Source organism: Arachis hypogaea, chromosome 7, assembly GCF_003086295.3.
Source record: "Arachis hypogaea cultivar Tifrunner chromosome 7, arahy.Tifrunner.gnm2.J5K5, whole genome shotgun sequence".
Lineage (NCBI taxonomy): Eukaryota > Viridiplantae > Streptophyta > Magnoliopsida > Fabales > Fabaceae > Arachis > Arachis hypogaea.
Window position 1 is genome coordinate 76,850,895 of NC_092042.1, and position 17,758 is coordinate 76,868,652.

Genomic DNA, 17,758 nt, shown 5'->3' on the forward strand with positions numbered 1-17,758 from the left:
GACCAACTTGATTATTTTATCCAAATTAATGTAACAAGCTAAGTTGCACTTCATTATTTTAACACGTCTTGCATTGTCCGAAAAAAAAAAAAACGCATTCTCTTTTTTCCTATTTATTCGTGCATGCTTTTTAAGGAAAGATAATGTGAAAATTCGTTGCAATTATCTACAAACAAGTGAAAATTGGGAAACAAAAATATAAATAAATGAAATATTTTATTTATTAATATACGTAATTCAAGAGATATTTATTAATTTACGTAGTATTAGTTATCTCGTTTACGCAGTAAATATTATCTTATTTATATGGTAAACGAAATAAGTGACATTTTTATTTGCTTCTACCTCAATTACAAATCAGATATAAGTGGAGTTTTAGAAAATACAAAAATTACAATTTAAATAATATTATTTTTTTAATTAATTTAATTTTTTAGCAATTACTAATATTTTGGTACGTTATTAATACTAATATCTTGAAACGATTATACTATGTATTTAATACAATTTAATTTTATACTAAAAAAGTATATAATTTAAAACTACGTGTAGTTATTCTTTGAATTAATATCTCAATTAATTTTCAAGAGAGTACATAATAAATTTAAACATTTAAAAATTTTGTTATATATCTTTCAAAATTTTTTTTTTTGTTATATAGCCATTTATCAGTTGAAACGTCATAAACCGTTTATTTAAATTTGTTAAAAAATTAACTATTTATATATGAAAAATATAGTATAACTTGAGAGGAATAGAAACCACTTGTAAATGGTATTAAGAGAAATAGTTATTCATGACTTTTTAGTAAACCACACTTCAAATTATTTTTTCACGAATTAAGTGATTTTTATCGTGAACCGTAAACCGCAACAATATCATTCTATTAATTTTTTAATTTAAATTAAATATTAATTTTTATATTTGATATCAATATATTTAATTTGATCTGAAATATTTAATAATTAAAAAGAATTAACTAAAAATGATTAACCTTTGTCTTATTTAATATTTATTAATTATTATAATAAATAATAAATACTAAATAAAATAAAATATATTTTTTTTGTTTCTGTAGTATTACCGTAATTTGATACGTCGAAATTAAAGATTGGGCAAGCTAATTAAGATTTATTATTGTCAACAACATGGGGGCGGGTGATATATATAAAAGACCAAGTTTGTTCACTTTGTTGTCATCAGAAGATTTCTTATTTTAAGAGATTGATTAACGATTGTGCTGTGAACAACTATAAAGTTGGCTTTTCTCTCCTTTGTTTAATTTTTTTCTTTTTATATATAATATCATTCGATAAATTCCCTTTGATTAGTTTACTTTTATTTGGCAGGTTAGTTTACAACGACTTCTTTATACACTCGACTGTATCTAGTGCAAAAAAACAAAGTAATGTTAAGTGCCAATGACTTGACCAACTTAGTCGTCCAATTCATTATCGGACTTGAACTATACATACACAAGAGTATGATACAAATTTTCATTAAAATATGAACAAATGTTATTTTTTATTCATGATAATTTGTTTAAAGGACAAAATATTTTTTTATAATTCGAACATCTTTAACCACCGATTCTCAATCAATCAAGTATTTAATTTAAATGACTCCCATAAATAGTAACCTGATGATGATGAGTTATAGACTATTTAGACTAATAAAAGAGATCACTTAAACTAATTATTTGAATGATTGAGTATTGATTCAAAATTATTAATTTGTGAAAACTATTTTATCTTTTAAACAAATTATCAAGGACCGAAAGAAACATTTATTCTTAAACTTCAAAAGATTTTATTTAATGTAACTGGAAAAAAAAGTTTTACTTCCTTAAAAACTATTTTTAAAACACTTGTATGTTACCAAAATTATTTTTTAAAAATATATAAAATTAGTAAACAATCTTACTTTCAAAGAATAGAAGTTAGAGAAAATATACTTACACTACTACTATTTGATAATTACTAAATGCACATTTTTCTTTTATAATATAAACGACAATTTTTTTTTATCAATTAACATTAATATTAAAAGTGAAAAATATGCACATAAAATATAAAAAAGAGTTATAAGATTTGTCGAAAAATAAATAGATGAATAAAATATTGGAAGAAGAGAGTATTAGTTCTTCTAGTCTTGAGTGTGTTATAATACATCAGTACCATAAATTTATTATATCTCACTAATTTTACAATTAAAATATATCACATGTCATTTTTTTGTTATAATTAAAATTAAATTTTTTTTAAATTAAAAAATTATGTCCTTCTTTTTTTCTTTCTTTCTCTATTTTTTATATTTTTTTCTATTCTATTTTTTTTATTCCTATAATCACTTTATCTCTTTTATATATCGTTATTAATAACTAATTATAAATTTAATCAAGATGTATACATGACAATTTTTTTTCTTTTTATATAATGTTCGATAAATTCCCTTTGATTAGTTTACTTTTATTAGGGCAGGTTAGTTTACAACGACTTCTTTATACACTCTACGACTGTATCTAGTGCAAAAAAAATAAATTAATGTTAAATGCCAATGACTTGACCAACTTAGTCGTCCAATTCATTATCGGACTTTTACTATACATACACAAGAGGATACAAATTTTCATTAAAATATGAATAAGTGTTCTTTTTTATCCATGATAATTTGTTTGAAGGATAAAATAATTTTTTATAATTCAAAAATTTTTAACCGCCGATTCTTAATCAATCAAGTATTTAGTCTAAATGACTCTCATAAATTGTAATTTGATGATGTGTTAATGAATGTTTAGACTAATGAAAAAGACAACTTAAATTAATTATTTGAATGATTGAGGATTGATTAAGAATTTTTAATTTGTGGAGAACCGTTTTATTTTTTAGATAAATTATCAAGAATCGAAAAGAATATTTATTCTTAAATTTCAAAAGATTTTATTTAATGTAACTGGAAAAAAGTTTTACTTCCTTAAAAACTATTTTTAAAACACTTGTGTGTTAATTAAATTATTCTTTAAAAATATATAAAATTAGTAAACAATCTTATTTTCAAAGAATAGAAGTTAGAGTAAATATACTTACACTACTACTATGTGATAATTACTAAATGCACATTTTTCTTTAATTTATAATATAAACGACACACTTTTTTTATCAATTAACATTAATATTAAAGTGAAAAACATACACATAAAATATAAAAAAAAACTAAAAAAAGTAGTATATATAAGATTTGTCGAAAATAAATAGATGAATAAAATATTGGAAAAAGAGAGTACGAGTTCTTCTAGTCTCGAGTGTGTTATAATACATAGTACCATAAATTTATTATATATCATTAATTTTATAATTAAAATATGTTACATATTATTTTATTATTATAATTAAAATTAAATTTATTTTTTAACATTAAAAAGTTCTTTTCTCGTTTCTTTTTCTCTTTCTTTATCTCTCATATCTTTTCACTTGTTTTCCTTATTCCTATAACGTATATACACTCTATCTCTTTTAATTTATATATCAATATTAATGAACTAATTATAAATTTAACAATAAAAATATATAATATGATATTTTTTAATTGTAATTAAAATTAAAATTAAAATATAATTATATTATATTAGTAATTTAACAATTAAAATATATTATATAACACTCTCTTATTAAAATTAAGATAAAATATTTTTTCTAAAATTAATAAATTTTCTTTCTCCATCATCTTATTTATTCTCTCTCATTCTCTATTTCTCTCTATTCTTCCCATTCTATATATAACTTATAATTTATATTTTATATTACTAATTTGATAAACTAAAATGTGTCACAAGATATTCTTTTATTACAATTATAATGAAATCTTTTTTTCCAAAATTAAAATACTCACTCTCTTTTTTTCTTTATTTTTCTCTCTTTTGTTTCTCTCGTCTTTTATCTCTTTTTACATTGCTATTCTACAGAAAATAAAATTAATAAAATAATATAATTTAAATAAATTCATAAAATTATAATAAATATGTTAAATTTATATTTAAATATAATTAAAAAATAATTTCTTTATATTATTTATATAAATATTTTATTATTATTATTATTATTATTATATTATTATTATTATATACATATTTTTAAAAATTTTTATTTAATTTTAAATTTTTATTATTTATTTTTTTAATTTATATTTTTATATTTTTAAATATTTATTATATATAATTTAGTTGATAGAATTTTTTTATATAATATTTTTATAAAAATAATTTAATTTTATAAATATTTAATGTTTTGTTATAATCTATAATATTAAAATAAAATTAATATAATTTTAAAAAATTTATATTTTTGTAGTATTATTACGAATAAATATATTAGTTATTGATAATTTCTTTGGTACGTGTGGTTATATAGACTTATTATTGGTAACTAAACTAGATGCTTCCGAAAAAATTAGCTAAAAGTTCTTATTGGTAACTTATTATTGTGTGATGACTGATGAGACATACTCCATGAATATATGTCCATCCTAATTAAGACAAAAAAATCACATTATGTTTGCACATACACGTGCTAATATTTCTGTATCGTTATTAATTAAACCACAGAAAAGACTTTTTATTATAATACAATATATTTCAGTCAATACATATTCTGTATATCAGGGAACGTTCCATGCATGCACTCCCACCAATCTTGGCTCCACCACCACCTCATATAGAATAGTAATAAATAAATAAATAATCCATCTGTTCTTAATTCTTATCGAGGCACAAGACACTATATATACCCCCTAAATAATTCATAATCTCACCACCGAAATCACACCCTCATCTCACTTCTCAACAAAACTACTCTCTTTCGAACTCAAAGGCAAATAAAACATTCTCACCACATTGGCCTTCAACAATGAATTCAAATTCATCAACATTATTTATTTCTTCACTTTTTGAGCAAAATATCGCAATTGAGGAGTCAAAAGGTCACATCCTCTTATTATTTCCAAAGCAATATTCTCACTTGCCCATGTCACTAATAATCACTGCCCTTTTCTTTACGTGCATTACTGTCACCAAATTTCTTCGCACATTATCACTTCATGCAAACACCACAAAACAAAACTTCAAGAACCTTCCACCGGGACCTTCCTTTCTTACCATGATGCAAAACCTTGTTGAGTTTTGCAATAAGCCACAACAAACACTAGCCAAGCTCGCTAAGCTTCATGCCCCAGACATAATGCTTCTAAAACTTATTCAATCATCAACTACAATAATCATATCTTCCCCAAACATTGCCAAAGAAGTCCTACAAACCAATGATCTGTTGTTCTCAGATCGAACAGTTCCAACTATTGTAACCGCTCTCGATCACCACAATTATAGCTTGCCCTTCTTACCGGTTTGTCCACTTTGGAAAGATCTAAGAAAAATATGCAATGAACAATTGTTCTCCACCAAGGTCCTCGACATGAGTCAAGGCCTTAGGCGCAAGAAGCTTCTAGATCTTCTTAACGATATGCAAAAATACGGCCTAACCGGAGAAGCTGTTGATGTTGGGAGAGCGGCTTTTAGGGCATGCATAAATTTTTTGTCCTATACTTTTGTGTCTGAGGATTTTGTTGAATCTGTGGAGAATGATAAAGATGAGTACAAAGATATTGTTTCTACTCTCTTGAAACTATCAGGAACAGCAAATGTGGTTGATGTTTTTCCGGTGTTGAAGGTATTTGATCCACAAGGACTTCAAAGGAACACTACTAATTACATTACCATGTTTTTTCATAGACTAGACAAGTTGATTGATAAACGGTTGAAGCTAAGAGAAGAGGGGGATAATTATGTCACAAACAATGACATGCTGGACACGCTTCTTGATATTTCTCATCAGGATAGTGAGAAGATGGATAGAGAAAAAATCAAACATTTTTTACTTGTGAGATTCCTCTCTCTTTTTCCTTTTCATTTTTTTTCATTGCTCTAGATAAGTTAATATTTTCGGTGAATATCAATTTTTTTAAATATTAAATTATATATTTTAAAAATTAAATTCTATCCACAAATTTTAAATCCTCTGAAACTAAAAATAAAATAAATTATGATAAAAAATATATATTAATGTTAACTACTTAAAAAATTAGTTTTTTATATTTTTCATATAGAATAATGATAAAATGTACCATTTATCTTTTTTCGTTATTGTATTTGGTAACTCATCACCTTCATACCATAAAATAATGTATAAGGCCTATTGTTTATAGAATTTCTCACTAAAACAAACACAACTTGTTTTATAGGATCTACTTGTTGCGGGAACAGACACCACTGCATATGGATTAGAAAGAGCAATGACTGAATTACTTCATAACCCAAAGGCCATGTCAAAAGCCAAACAAGAATTAGAACAAATCATTGGAAAGGGAAACCCCATCGAGGAATCCGATGTTGCTAAACTGCCATACTTACAAGCCATAATAAAAGAGACACTAAGATTGCATCCACCAGCTCCACTTTTGCTCCCAAGAAAAGCAAAAGTTGATGTTGAAATCTCAGGTTACACAATCCCAAAGGGTGCAAGAGTTCTAATAAATGCATGGGCTATTGGTAGAAACCCTAATATATGGGAAGATGCAAATTTGTTTTTGCCTGAGAGGTTTTTGGGGTCTAATATTGATGTTAAAGGAAGAGATTTTCAGCTCACACCGTTTGGTAGTGGGAGAAGAATTTGTCCCGGTTCACCACTTGCTATTAGAATGATGCATGTGATGTTGGGATCATTGGTCAATTCTTTTGATTGGAAACTTGAAAACAATATCAAGCATGAGGATATGGACATGGATCAACCACTCCGAGCTATTCCAGTTGCACTAAATATATAATTAATTATTGTCTCTTTTTGTTGTTCTTTAAAATTCCAAAGTTTTTTTTTTTGGGTGACCAAATTCCAAAGCTTTGATTTGTTAGAAAAGGAGATGAATGTATTTCCATTATTACTGTTTTTTCTTCGTCTAGTCATTAGTTCCATTTCAATTGTAATTCCTGTTAGCTCCCTAAGAGTGTGTTAAATTTGCAGCCTTGTATTATATATAATATAGATTGAAAACACAATAAAATATACTTACTTTTCATTTCTTATTAGTTAACCTACTTATATTTTTTAAGATATGCAAGATAATTAATTTTTTGCTAATAAACAATTAATATTTTAGGTAAAAAGCGAGAGAATGAGTGGAGGAGAGAGTGGAAGCGGAGAGCGAGAGTGCAAAGGTGAGACACGGTGAGGATGTCGAGTGCGGGGGGTTGCCTCAGGTGTTTCGGAAGTGAGCAAAACTGGAGAAGGGCGAACGAAACAGGGAGGTACCTCGTTTAACTAAGATTTCTTTTCGGGACAAGGAAAGTCTTAGGTTTTCTTCTTCTAATCTTCTTAACCTTTCACAAGGGATCCTGCCCTAGTAGATGAAAAGCTTGTTAAGGTCATTGACAAACAGGAATATGGACTCCACTAAAAATTATTTTTTCAGAGGAGACGAAGGCAGCATTTGTTCAGTCATATAAGGATGTCATTATCATTAAAATCTTTGAAAAATATGAGTTACATTGCCAAAAATCACAAATTAAAAGGGGTTTGGGGATTGAAAGGAGGATGTGACATGCAAGACGTCGAGTTTAATTATGGTCAAATTTGATCTTCCCAAAGATAGGAAAAGGGATCTCCTGAGTGGTCCGTGGATGATAGTGGAATCGTATGCTGTCATGAAACCTTGGACGATTGACTTCTGTCCTAAAAAAAAAGACCTTTAGATCTACGTTGGTGTGGGTGAGAATCCAAAGTTTGAATATATGGTACTACAATGAGAAAGCAATGAAGCTAGTGGCCTTTATTTTAGGTGTTCCCTTAAGGGTTGATCTTGCAATTAAAATGGCAGAAAGAGGGAAGTGCGTAAGAGCGTGTGTCCAGATTATTAATCTTGGATTCCTATTGTGAGGTCTATTGTAGTTGATAGAATTTTTGATGTGAAATATGAGAGTCTTCATTTAATTTGTAACGCATGTTTATGCTATAGTCACGTCACTTGTGAGTGCAATAGTAAGAAGGACGAGGATGATCAGAAAAAACTTGGAACTTAATTCCAACACAGGCGTAGTAGTCAACTTTTGATTTAATGTTTGGAAACTTTGCTCACACTCAAAAATCCAAACAAACGACGCGTCCTAGCAGGTGAATTTGTCAGTGGCAAAGCTCTTTGCGAGAAGCCTCTGATGAACCTCCAATAGTAGCCAGATAGACCCAAAAAACTTCTTATCTGAGTAACTGAGGTCGGTCGCCCCCAATCCATCACTGCTTCTACCTTAGAAGGATCTACAGCTATCCCCTGTTTACTCATTACATGGCCAAGAACTTTACTTCTTCCTTAAAAATATCGTTCGCTCCATGAGTCCGCGTGAGGGTTCCCTTCTTAATCTAACCAATAGTCACTCGCGCTTTACCAATCCTTGCAGCATCTCACCTCTGGAGTCTCTCGCCTCCGCCATATCACTCTAATCGCATTATATTAAGAATCTTCCTATTCATCTATGCTAACCAATCCTTCAATTAAAATAACTTAGGGTCGTCTAGAACAGATCATGATTATTCAACCATGTGTTATGAGTGAATACTAGTAGCCAATATTGCATAAAGTGGTAAAGAATTAAGTTGTCAATTTTCTTATTACCTTGAATTTGAGGATCGGATCCGGCAGTACCTCGGTCCCTCCTGTGTGGACAATCTCTGATCAAATGTCTTGACTTCCCGCAATTGTAACATAAACCCGAACCATAACGACACGGCCTATTTGGGTGATGACGTCCACATCTCTGACAACTCAGAACCTCAGAAGCAGCCGCTGTTTGTTTTTCCCTACCGTTTCCTTGTAGATCCTCATTCGTCGCAAAGTTATTCCGTTTTTGGGGAAAATATTGTGGGTATCCTCTTCTCTTAAATTCTTGGCCCCTTGATGCGACGCTTTGGTTGTGCTCCCTATAGTGGGACTTATGGCGGTCATTCTCCGCTTTAGCAGCCTTCCTCACACATTCTTCAGCGGCACGACTCTTATTCACGAGTTCGGAAAAGACCCTAATCTCCATCGGTCCTATGAAGCTCAGAATGTCACTCCGAAGTCCTCCCTCATACTTGATGCACTTCCACTCCTCGAAGTCTCCCGAGGTCCCTTGACACATGTGAGAGAATCTGAATAACTCCTCAAACTTATTCGTATACTCGGATATAGACATAGTTCCCTGCTTCAGCTACAGTAACTATAGTTTTTTGGCCATCTTGGCAGAATTCGGGAAGTACTTCTTATAGAATTCCTCTTGGAAGGCATCCCAGGTGATCGGATCATCGCCTTGCTGTATGAGACGTCGGGTTCCCTACCACCAATGTGACGCTTTTCTAGTGAGCAAGTAAGTGGCAAACTCGATGTGATGCTCTTCAGGCACCAGCTGTACTTGCAGCGCTCTCTCTATAGCTTGAAATCAAGTGTCGGCCTCAGTTGGACTAGTAGTTCCCTTAAACTTTGGCGGATTGACTTTTAAGAAGGTCGCCAATGTCATTGGACCTTGAGTCCTATTTTCGCCATTTCTCCTATTTTGATTATTGTTCATCTGCTGTCCAAGTGCCTCAGCAGTGGCCTGCATAGCATCAGCCATGTTCTACAACGCTGCCATAAAGTTCACGAGGTTGTTCGCATTCATCTCGTGTTCCTCAGATTGATTCCTACCTCTCGCTCGACCGCGACCGCGCCCACGAGTCGCCATCTGGTCCTGTCCACACCAAACAAGTGATATCAAGGTGACCAGTCTCAATATCGCAAGTCTAGCGCTTCAAAGTTTCAAATGCAACTCATGGACTTTATGCTATGTTTATCAGTCAGATATCCTAATAACACATAAGCACAGACACAGAGAATGCACAGAAGCATAGTCAGTCCGCCCCTCATGCTCTACAGGAACGAACGGCTCTGATACCATAATGTAACACTCTACCACACGGAGCCTTATGCTTAAGTCATAAGACAGAGGTGGCAAGGCATTACGCCCTCTAAAGATAAGATCTAGTACATATAGTATTACAAGAATGTTTATAACTAGGAGCATTCAAAGAAAAAAGGGTAAATCAAAACCGTTTAAATCGAAAAGCGCAACTCTCCGATCGATAACGTAAACGAACGTATAAGGAGTAAGATAATGCGTAGAGACATACATGAGTGCCAAAATATGTATATCAAGACTCGGGACTCGGCTTGTGAGGATAACCGGTCCGAGCATACAGTATACATACATATATAGTAAGAAAATCCCAAAAGAAACCAACTGACAAAATACAAAACATGTTTCTCCAAAATAACCTCTAAGAGGAGTCAATACAAAATATATATACAGTGGAGAATATAAGTATCTAAACAAGTATATAAACCAAAATAAAATCCCAAGATACTAAGGGCCTTCGCCAAAAGGAAGTCTCCTGCATGCCTCAGCGAGGAACCTCACGTCCTGCATCTGAAAACCACAAAATCTGCATGGGTGAGAACCGGAGGTTCTCATCATGGTAACAGTGCCTAAATATCTAACATGTAATGTCCTGAAAAAGCCGAAGAAAATTCTAGAACTTCCAAATTATAATCAAAACGCATAAATAGGTGACTAACTTAAGAATCTTAAGACTAACTAACATCCTTTTTTCAAATCCTGCAAACCTCCCAATCACTAACAGTAACAGATGCAAGCACAAGTATATCATACAAGGAAATGCACAAGTAGGAAGTAGATAAGACAATTAAGCAAGAAGCAAGTAATGATGCAATCAATTAGGCAATCCAGACAAACCACATATAATGTATATGATGCATGCCTGTCCTAGTGGCTGATGAGTCTCATCTGTCTGTTAACTAGCCAACCCGACGCGTTCGGTAGCTAACCCGAGCATAGTCTCTCTATTGTGCCTTAATATCATTAGAGGGTATATGCGCCCTGTCGCCATTATAGGGTATCTGCGCCCTGTCGCTATTTTACCATTAGAGGGTATACGCGTCCTGTCGTCACTTTACCATTAGAGGGTATGCGCGCCCTGTCACCCATTTACTATTTGAGGGTGTCGGTGCCCTGTCACCCTTACAACCAGCGAGAAAGCAAACAAACATACTCACATCCAATCTTTTCATTCATTATTCATTTATTACATCCATCCATGAATTATACATGCATTTATCCTCAGCCATGACTCAACATTCATCTCAGCCATCCGGCTTAAGTTAATGATTCACAATCAGCCATTCAGCTCATAACATACACAACATTCGGCTCACGACATGTATATTACTCCACCATCCTCATCGACAACTCATACCATCATCATTCATTGTACTTATCATAACTCAGCACAACATCCCCTTTCTTCCTCCACAAGTTACCTTCTTCACTAGCCTACTTTCATTCACTAGACATTTTACATCAAATTAAGATTTAAGGGATGAAATTTAGGGGTTTATAAGTGTGATATAACATCTCGGAAGGTTACGAGCTTGTTGGGAATGTGAAAAGCTTGAAAACAAAATTTTTGAAAAGAACTGGGTCGCGTGTGTACGCACAAGGTGTGCGTGCGCTCGCCCAGAAATATTTTTAGACACAGAAAGCGAAACTTTCAGGGTTGAGCATACGCACAGCTCGAAATCCTTCGTTGGTTGCACGTGCGTACAGGGCATGCTAGCGCTGCCACCAACAGCCTTGTCTTCGTGTGTGCATACGCACAAGGCTGTGCGTGCGCATAGGACCAAATTCTCGTAGAGTGTGCGTGCGCATAGGGCTGTGCATGCGCACACAAACTAGAAATCACAAATTCTACAGAAGTTGCGGAATTCATATTTTCAACCCAAACTTCAAATGATCATATCTCCATCCACAAAATTCGAATTTCCACCAAAGTTAAACCATTTTAAATCTTATAAAATTATCTTTCCATTGACATAAAATTCATCAAAGTTTGAAAACAATTGCTCAAGATATGATCCGTTGAAGTTCATCAAAATTCCAATTTTTACCAAAACTTATAAACTCTCTATTTTCAAAACATACATTTACCAAACTCATTTAAAACCAACTAAATTCAACCATTCCAACATCAAACATTTATAACCTCTCATCCAATCATCAACCCCCCAATGATTCCACATTTAACTAATTTCCAAATCAATACTCTCAATTTATAATCAACACCCCGTAATTCAACTTTCCAAGCATTTATTCAAGTTATCAATCATCATGATCATACACATATCAATATCATACACTCAATCATGCTTACCAACAAAAGCCTCAAACTTACTATTAATTAAACACAATGGTTCATATCCCATACAACACCACATGTTTTACCAACCATTATCACCATTACTCATATATTCCACTCAATTCAACTCATCCAAACAATTACATCAACATTTCACAATTCACCAAAATACATACATAATAACACAACTCACATCATCCATTATTCACCCCAATATTTCCAAATCTTCTCTTAGGGCCACTAGCCTACTGATGCGTGAGCATCTTTCCTATCTTTTCCTAGTGAATTTGCATCTAATTTGCTGAGTTTAATGAAGAATTAATTATATTTTAGCCGCTATGGATGCTATTTTGAGTTTTGGGCAATTTTATTTATTTTAGGTAGCATTCGGCAGAATTTGACAGAGTTTCTGTAGCACAAGAATCAACGGAGATGGCTGCAAGGAGCGACGTGCACGCGTGCCTATAGCGTGCGCGTGATCTGGAAGTATCCATGGCGACGCGTGCGCGTGACTGACGCGTACCCGTGATTTGAAGATTTGCACAGCGACGCGTGCGCATGACCGACGCGTCCGCGTGACTCACAGAAAAGACCATCGACGCGTACGCATGATTGACGCGTACGCGTGACATGCGCCACGTGTAGAAAACGCAGAAAATACTGGGGGTGATTTCTGGGCCCCATTTTAGCACCTAAGGCGCGGATCCAGTGAAGCCAAGTGGTCTCCATGTTACAAGACACGGAGTAGTTAGTTAATTCTGATTTAAATTCAAATTTGATTTTAAAATAGGAAAAGATATTATCTTAATTTTTAAATATTAGATTAATTAGGATTAGTTATAAAAAGGGGAGACTTCTCTTCTATTAGGTACATTACATTAGGGGGATTCCATTAGGAAATTCTATACAAATTTACATCTCACATTTCATGAGCAACTAATCCTCCATTGTTAAGGTTATGAGCTCTGTCTATTTGTATGGATTGATTTTATTGCTTTTTCTATTTTAATTCATGTGTGGATTTATAATTTAAGAATTATTTTTGTCCTTTATTTTATGAATTTTGGTGGAATGGAAGTATGACCCTCTTTCTATTTGAGTTCTTGTAAAACTTGGAAAAGCACTTTACTTGAACAACAGCTTGAAAACATACTCCTAAATTTTAATTATCTGGATTTAACGGGATACGTGACATATAATCTTTTTTTTGGGTAATTAGAGTTTTTGTGGCATATAAACTGGAATTTGATCATGTAGCTTCTAATTGGAATTAATTGACCAAGGAATTGGCAGTTAATGAATATTAGAGGAGACTAGAAAGGTCTAAGGAATTAGGGTCTAGTCATATATAGGAATCCCGTGTGAATCAGCAAGGACCACCTTGCAAGGCTAAATACTCCTGGGTGACCGATAGTGAAGTAGTACCGTGAGGGAAGGGTGAAAAGAACCCCCATCGGGGAGTGAAATAGAACATGAAACCGTAAGCTCCCAAGCAGTGGGAGGAGCCCAGCCCGGGGCTCTAACCGCGTGCCTTTTGCCATGAATTAAATCTTGCATGATTAAATTAGTTAGTAAGAAAAGTTAATTCGGAAAAATAGATAACTCTGAAACCTTAACTGTTTTCTCAATATTTTATTCCAAACTTATTTATCTGCTTGTCTTTAATATTCTGAACATACTGTTAATGCTTTTGAACTTCCAAACATTATTTTTTGCTTGTCTAACTAATCATATCAAACGCTACTGTTGCTTAATCCATCAATCATCGTAGGATCGACCCTTACTCACGTACGGTATTACTTGGTACGATCCGGTGCACTTGCCGGTAAGTTTGTGGGTTATAAAATACCGCAACACCTACGTTTTCACAACCACATTACATTTTAGATACAGAAAACCGAAACCATACCTTGGCCAATTCCCGTTCCACCCGAAACACTCTCAAATTCAACTTCCAAGGCTTCCAAAGCCTCACCAACAGATTTTCAAGCTTGGGACTCCACACCAAAACTTTCCAAAATCACCAATCAAGCTCCAAAACACACATATACAATGCCTAAGCCACAATATCACACCCAAACACAATAACTTAATCACTAAATCACAAAATCTCAAGTCTTTAGCTTAGGGTTGAGAATCTCACCATACACAAGGACCAAGGGAGCTAGGAAAAACCTTCCCTTCAAGTTAATTTGATCCTATAACACAAAGGAGTTCAAAATCTCAACATTTTTGCCCATGAAACCCGAAACTAAGGGCTGGAAATCGAAGGATAAAACGTGGCTTACCTCAGGAATCTTGATATGGGTTTTGTAGAGATCGACTCCGCGGTCGCGTGGCCCCAAACGGTGCGTCAATCGAAATCTCGGATCAAAAGTTATGATCAATGGAAGATTGAAAGTGAATAGGAGCAAGGGTTTTATTTTTCTCCCTTCCCCTTGTGTGTTCAGCGTGTGTTTGTTCATGGAGAAGAGAGGGAGCTGAGTTTCATTCATTTAATGAAGCTTGGCTGGGCCCTTGGGCCCAACTTGGGTCCGGTTGGCCCGGTTTGGCCTGTTCGGCCCAATCTCGGGCCGATTTCTTTAAAATTGGTGTCAAAATTCTTGTTTCAAATTTCTCTACCACATAAAATCATAAAAATCTCATTTCTCACTTTCTAAAATATATTTTAATTTTTGGGTTAATTAGCCACAAATTAACCGAGTTTTACACTTCGACCTCAGCCGTAGAATTAGGTTTCTCGCTCCTCTCTTACAGACGTCATCGCAAATGACGCCTTTTCGGTGCTCCTCTCTGTCTGAGGTTGTTACGCCGGCCAAAGGGTGCCACGACGCGAATCCGTGGATCCGTCAATTCTCGCCATGCGGGCCATCGATTTTGAGGGAGTGGGGTTGAGTTAACTTCGAGTCTTGGGTCTGCTGTGCTTCCTTGGTCGATTGAGGTTTTTCTTTTTTATGTTCATGCATTGTTTCGTTTTCTGATTCCAAATCGATGCGGTTTCTTCATTCGTTTCTTGACTTATTTGAATTTTTTAATTTTTCTTAATAAAATATGAATCAATTGTTTTGTTTTTGTTTTTTATTTTGTTTTTGGCAAAATATAGATCAAATTTTATTGATGAGTGAAATAATATCACAAATAGGTCTAATAAGACAACAAACATGAATATGTGAACAAGAAAGGAAAAAACGAATCAGTTGTTAATTTGATAACTAATGTTGCATTTTATTTTTCTGCATTGTAGATTTTGTCCTTATTTAGGAACATTGTGATTTGATAATCATTGTTGCATTTTATTTTTCCCTTAGGTATGTGAGAGTTTCATATTGAAGGGAAAGTAAGTTAACGAAGTAAACCCCTAATTTAATCCTCAAAAGATTGTGGTGTTGAAAATTTACTGCTTGAAAGAAAGAAATACACTTATCATCTTCTAAATATGAACAATGTTTGATAAAATGTACCAATTACTCATTTTATTGATTTGTGATTAGCTCTTGCTGTGCTGCTGTTTTAATTTGTAACCAAGAAAATTGGATGATTATTGGATGATTATTGAATGTTTTTTACAGTTTTATTGAATTGATTAGTAGTTAGTTTTTGCTTTTTATTGGATGATTTTTGCTGTTTTCTGCTGTTTTAACTAATGTACAATATTAAAAAATAGCAAAATAACTATCATTTATTCCTTTTTATATTATTTTAATTTTTTTTAATTTACCTTTCATAAATCACTTGTCATAGTAAATTATATATAATGTAGGGACTTATAGGTTTAATTCTATTTGAATTAACTGCCATCTTCATTTTTGTTACAGTTTCTAATAATGTTTCGTTAACAAGTTTAGGTCAATGCGACTCTCATGGAGTTTCTAGCCAAGATAATTCAAGCGAAAGCAAATTGAAGGATCTCCTCGACAGCTCGGAATACGTGTTTATCTTTGGGAGTAAGTTTGTCTTTTCTGGTTTGATTTTTAGGAGAATGTCACTTAACTGATGTGGGCCAAACATTGATGATGAGGAATTTTTCAAAATAATTTCGTCACAAGTATAGTTCCAAAGAATAAATGACCCGAATCAAAGTTTAATTTGTTATCACAAATTCAAATTAATCAATAAAATTAGGAGTTTTAAATCCTGGGTCATCTCTCAAAAGAATTGCAGTGAGATGTGCGTATCATTGGCTATGAGAAAAAAGGGGTCAAATGCAAAAGACAAGAAATTAAATTGCAAGAAAATAAAGAGCAAACAAGGAAATTTAAGTGCAAAAAAGGCATATTGGCAAGGATTAAGAGTCAAGGGTTCCTATCCAAGTCATTGACCATAAACATGGCAATTAGAAAGAGTTAATCCTACTTTGTCTTCACCTAATATCGGGAAAAAGTCAAATAGGTATAATTGATCTTAATCCACAAGTTCTAGCCAACTCATTAATTAGACTTAGTGAAACACTAGTGTCAGTCGAAACAAAACTAACAAACAATCCTAATCACCAAGCAATGTTGAACATCAATGACTCAAAGTCATCTAAGTCCTCAATTCCAAACCAAGAACGTAAAATTCTACTCTAAAGCTAGAAAATACATTTTATCAAACACTTTGAATGCATAAAATGAAAACATGGTAAATTACAAGAACTATAAAATCTATAACTAGCAAAACAAGAAACAATAATAAGAATTCAATTAAGCAACAATAAACATAAAAAAGATTAAATTGTATTAAAAGTAAATAAGAATTCAACAAGTGTTTATAACCCAAAATTTATAAAATTAAAGAAACTAACAAGTAAAACTAAAAGGATTAAGACAATAGAACAAGAAAACGTAAAGAAAAATAAACTAGAACAAAAATTAAAACCTAATTTAATTAAGGAGAAATTGACCTAAAAATCTTAAATTCCTAGAGAGAAGAGAGAGCTTCTCTATCTCTCTAGGATTTCTACCTAAAACATGGTTCTAAACTACTACTACGACTCCTTTGTTGATTTTCCTTTAGTCTTGCCTCCATATGCATCAAAAATGAATTGGATTGGACAAAAAATAAGCATGAAATTGTGAACCACGTGTTTACTTAAGTAAATCACATGATACTATTCGTGCGTACGCATCTGCCATGCATACACACAAATCCAAAGAGACACGTATGCATTTGTCATAGTACGTATAATAGGGCAGATTTTCAAAACTTCATTTTTTCATGATTCCTCTATTTTTGCACTTTTTTTCTCCATTTCTTCAAGCTATTTTTTCCTTGAGATAGTTAGGAGTGTAGTTAACTAGAATTAGTTGTAAGCTTATATATAGTTACAAACTGTACTGGTTAAAGTGAGATTAACGATTCTCGTTGAATCCATTTTCTACTTCTCTCAAGTTTATTCTGCAACTCCACACTACTCACACACAATCTACTCTACCATTGCAGATTTTTTCAATAAAAAAGTT

General features: G+C 32.6%; 1 protein-coding gene across 1 annotated transcript; it reads left to right on the forward strand.

Annotated features, from left to right (window-relative positions):
* The first annotated feature begins 4,814 nt into the window (after positions 1 to 4,814).
* Positions 4,815 to 7,119, forward strand: LOC112704146 (geraniol 8-hydroxylase-like). Its single transcript, XM_025755677.3, has 2 exons — positions 4,815 to 5,927; positions 6,289 to 7,119. Exons 1-2 carry the CDS (start codon positions 4,902 to 4,904, stop codon positions 6,868 to 6,870), a joined length of 1,608 nt encoding a protein of 535 aa, XP_025611462.1. The 5' UTR covers positions 4,815 to 4,901; the 3' UTR covers positions 6,871 to 7,119.
* Positions 7,120 to 17,758: the final 10,639 nt, after the last annotated feature.

What these genes read in the sequence shown, in the direction of transcription:
- LOC112704146 (XM_025755677.3), top strand. Translation starts at nt 4,902, where the DNA reads ATGAATTCAAATTCATCAACATTATTTATTTCTTCACTTTTTGAGCAA. An exon ending in AAATCAAACATTTTTTACTT is followed by an intron (nt 5,928 to 6,288) that starts GTGAGATTCCTC and finishes CTTGTTTTATAG; the next exon opens with GATCTACTTGTTGCGGGAAC.